The sequence below is a fragment of the Argentina silus genome (assembly GCF_951799395.1).
Source record: "Argentina silus genome assembly, chromosome: 4".
Lineage (NCBI taxonomy): Eukaryota > Metazoa > Chordata > Actinopteri > Argentiniformes > Argentinidae > Argentina > Argentina silus.
Genome location: NC_139658.1, coordinates 20,578,027 through 20,580,526, shown reverse-complemented (window position 1 = coordinate 20,580,526; position 2,500 = coordinate 20,578,027). Strand labels below are relative to the sequence as shown.

General features: G+C 48.0%; 1 protein-coding gene across 1 annotated transcript in view; it reads left to right on the top strand.

Moving 5' to 3' along the window:
• The window catches only part of LOC310803328 (proto-oncogene tyrosine-protein kinase Src-like), a 17,500-nt gene extending 17,032 nt beyond the window's left edge, over nucleotides 1-468 (top strand). The window contains exon 12 of the mRNA XM_083668063.1: nucleotides 140-468. Coding sequence (XP_083524189.1) covers nucleotides 140-348 — 209 coding nt within the window. The 3' untranslated portion in view covers nucleotides 349-468. The remainder of the gene's footprint in view (nucleotides 1-139) is intronic.
• Nucleotides 469-2,500: the final 2,032 nt, after the last annotated feature.

Sequence of the window (2,500 nt, the reverse complement as noted above, 5' to 3'; positions counted from 1 at the left end):
TCCATTATTCTTGATGTAACAACTTCAAGCAGCAGAGCAGTTTTGGACATATATTATATGTATATGGACATATACCCTCTGATTGGTTGAATATATTTAAGACCTTTACCTGACAATGATACCCCACCCCACCCTCCAGGTATGGTGAACAGGGAGGTTCTGGACCAGGTGGAGCGTGGGTACAGGATGCCCTGCCCGGCTGAGTGTCCAAGCTCCATGCACGAGCTGATGCTCAACTGCTGGAGGAAGGATGCAGAAGAGCGGCCCACCTTCGAGTACCTGCAGGGCTTCCTGGAAGACTACTTTACCTCCACAGAGCCTCAGTACCAGCCTGGAGAGAACCTATAGGACTGACCCCTGACCCCCATCTGAACCCCCTCCCCCCCCAGCCCCAGTACCTACAGGCCTTCCTGGAAGATTACAGAGCTTCTACAGAGGCTCAATAGCCTGGAGAGAACCTATAGGACTGACCCCCACCTGACCCCTGACTCCCATCTGACCCCTGACCCCTACCTGATGCCTGCCCGGTTGAGGGTTGGACTGATGTTAGAGCAGCTGATCTGGGATCTGTGGGTAAAAGCAGGGAACCACTGGTGACGGAGATGAGGGAGGAGTAAGATCCCCCTCTCCTCACAGCATAAAGTATCTCTCCTCTTCCTCCTCCTCTCTCCTCCTCCTCTCTCCTCCTCCTCTCTTCCAATCCTTCTGTCCAGCACTGCCTTTGTGGCACAGGTGCCAAAGCAACATCTGCCTGTCTGTCTGTATTCTCTCTCTCTCTCTCTCTCTCTTTCTCTCTCTCTCTTTCTCTCTCTCTCTCTCTCTTTCTCTCTCTCTCTCTCTCTCGTATTCTTAAGTGCTGCTTCCTCCAAGTGTCCAAAAAAACAACTCTGGAATTCTCTAATCATGTATGTACTCATTGGACAGTGTGTGTTATTAAGAGAGAGCCAACCACTTTTTGAAGTGTCACATATTTGCCAACTAAACAGGACCTGTTTTTGTAGTTCATGGATAGTTCTGAGTCATTCATATGTTTCTAGCCACCCTATTGTAACTGGAATGGTTGTTTAGTGGGTGGGGGGTGGGGGGGGGGGGGTGTTGAGGTGTTGGCAGCTGTGTGGTAGGTAGGTAGGTAGTAGAGGTGGGCTGTAGGTAAGTGACTGTAGACTCCTCCTCTGCTAGTGGACTCTACCAAAGGGCCGACTAGAGGCTCCATTGGAAAAGGAGGTCCGGTCTATGGGGTTATATTTTAACGGTATAAATAAAACTCTTAGCGCAAAACGTGGCCACTGAAAGGGTGGTGCTGGTATTATGGCGTGTGTCTGAGATGTGAGCGCTATTTTCAAGGCCGGACATTTTTTTCAGCACACCTGATGGCACTTCACCTGCTTATTGTCATGAACACGCCTCCATTACTGCTACCCCACCCACCGGGAGCCGCTGTGGTCATTTCACCAGTTACTGCCAATACGCCTGCGTTTGGACTCGTGTCCGTTTTGCGCCGGCTGAATATAGAGCCCCCGTGTCTTCTCTGCTGCCTACCGATCATCCATTAGAACACCCAGTTCAACTCTTCAACACGGCTCTGGGTGTTAAAGTCTACTGCGTTTGGTGCCAATGAAAGCCATATATATATATATTTCTACTGCTGTCCATGTATAGTGTCCTTTTATTACCCCTGGACCTTCACAACTATTCCAACCGGTTGTCCAAATATACTCTACATCCCCCTCTACCAGTGTATAGGTCAGCCTATCATGGCCAGCGATGGTTCAGGTCAGCCTATCATAGCCAGAGATGGTTCAGGTCAGCCTATCATAGCCAGAGATAGTGTATAGGTCAGCCTATCATAGCCAGCGATGGTTCAGGTGAGCCTATCATAGCCAGCGATGGTGTATAGGTCAACCAATCATTGCCAGCGATGGTGTACAGGTCAACCAATCATAGCCAGCGATGGTGTATAGGTCAACCAACCATGGCCAGTAATGGTTTGATGTACCCAGACAGACCCAGTATGTAAGCAAGTCAATGAAACTGTATTGCGAAGGTTTTACCATTGTTAAGAGCTAACTCTACAACTATTAAGCATGCTGTTGCTGTATTTTGTAATAAGGATTCTTCTTTACCATTGGCTACTTTGTATTTGTATTGTACCTTATGTACTGCTGTCATCTCTCGATGTTTACTATTGGTTAAGGCTTAGGAAGGGGCGGGAACTTGAGCCGCAGCAGGATATCTTGTAAAGGTTTGTGCCATCGACTGATATTTCTCTTTGTATTATTGATTTGACAATGTTACGGGCTGCTGTCAATCATAGTTGTCATACTGTATATACCTGTGTGATCCATTTTGTATCTTCCCTTTTCAGAACAACCGAGCTTGATATTGACTTCCTGGCTCCGTAGCGTAGTTTGGTTGCAGAGCAGCAGCATCATATTGTACCGGTGTTTAGCAATAACACAGGTTGGCATGGAAACTACACCTCCTCAACGAGGAAGCCATC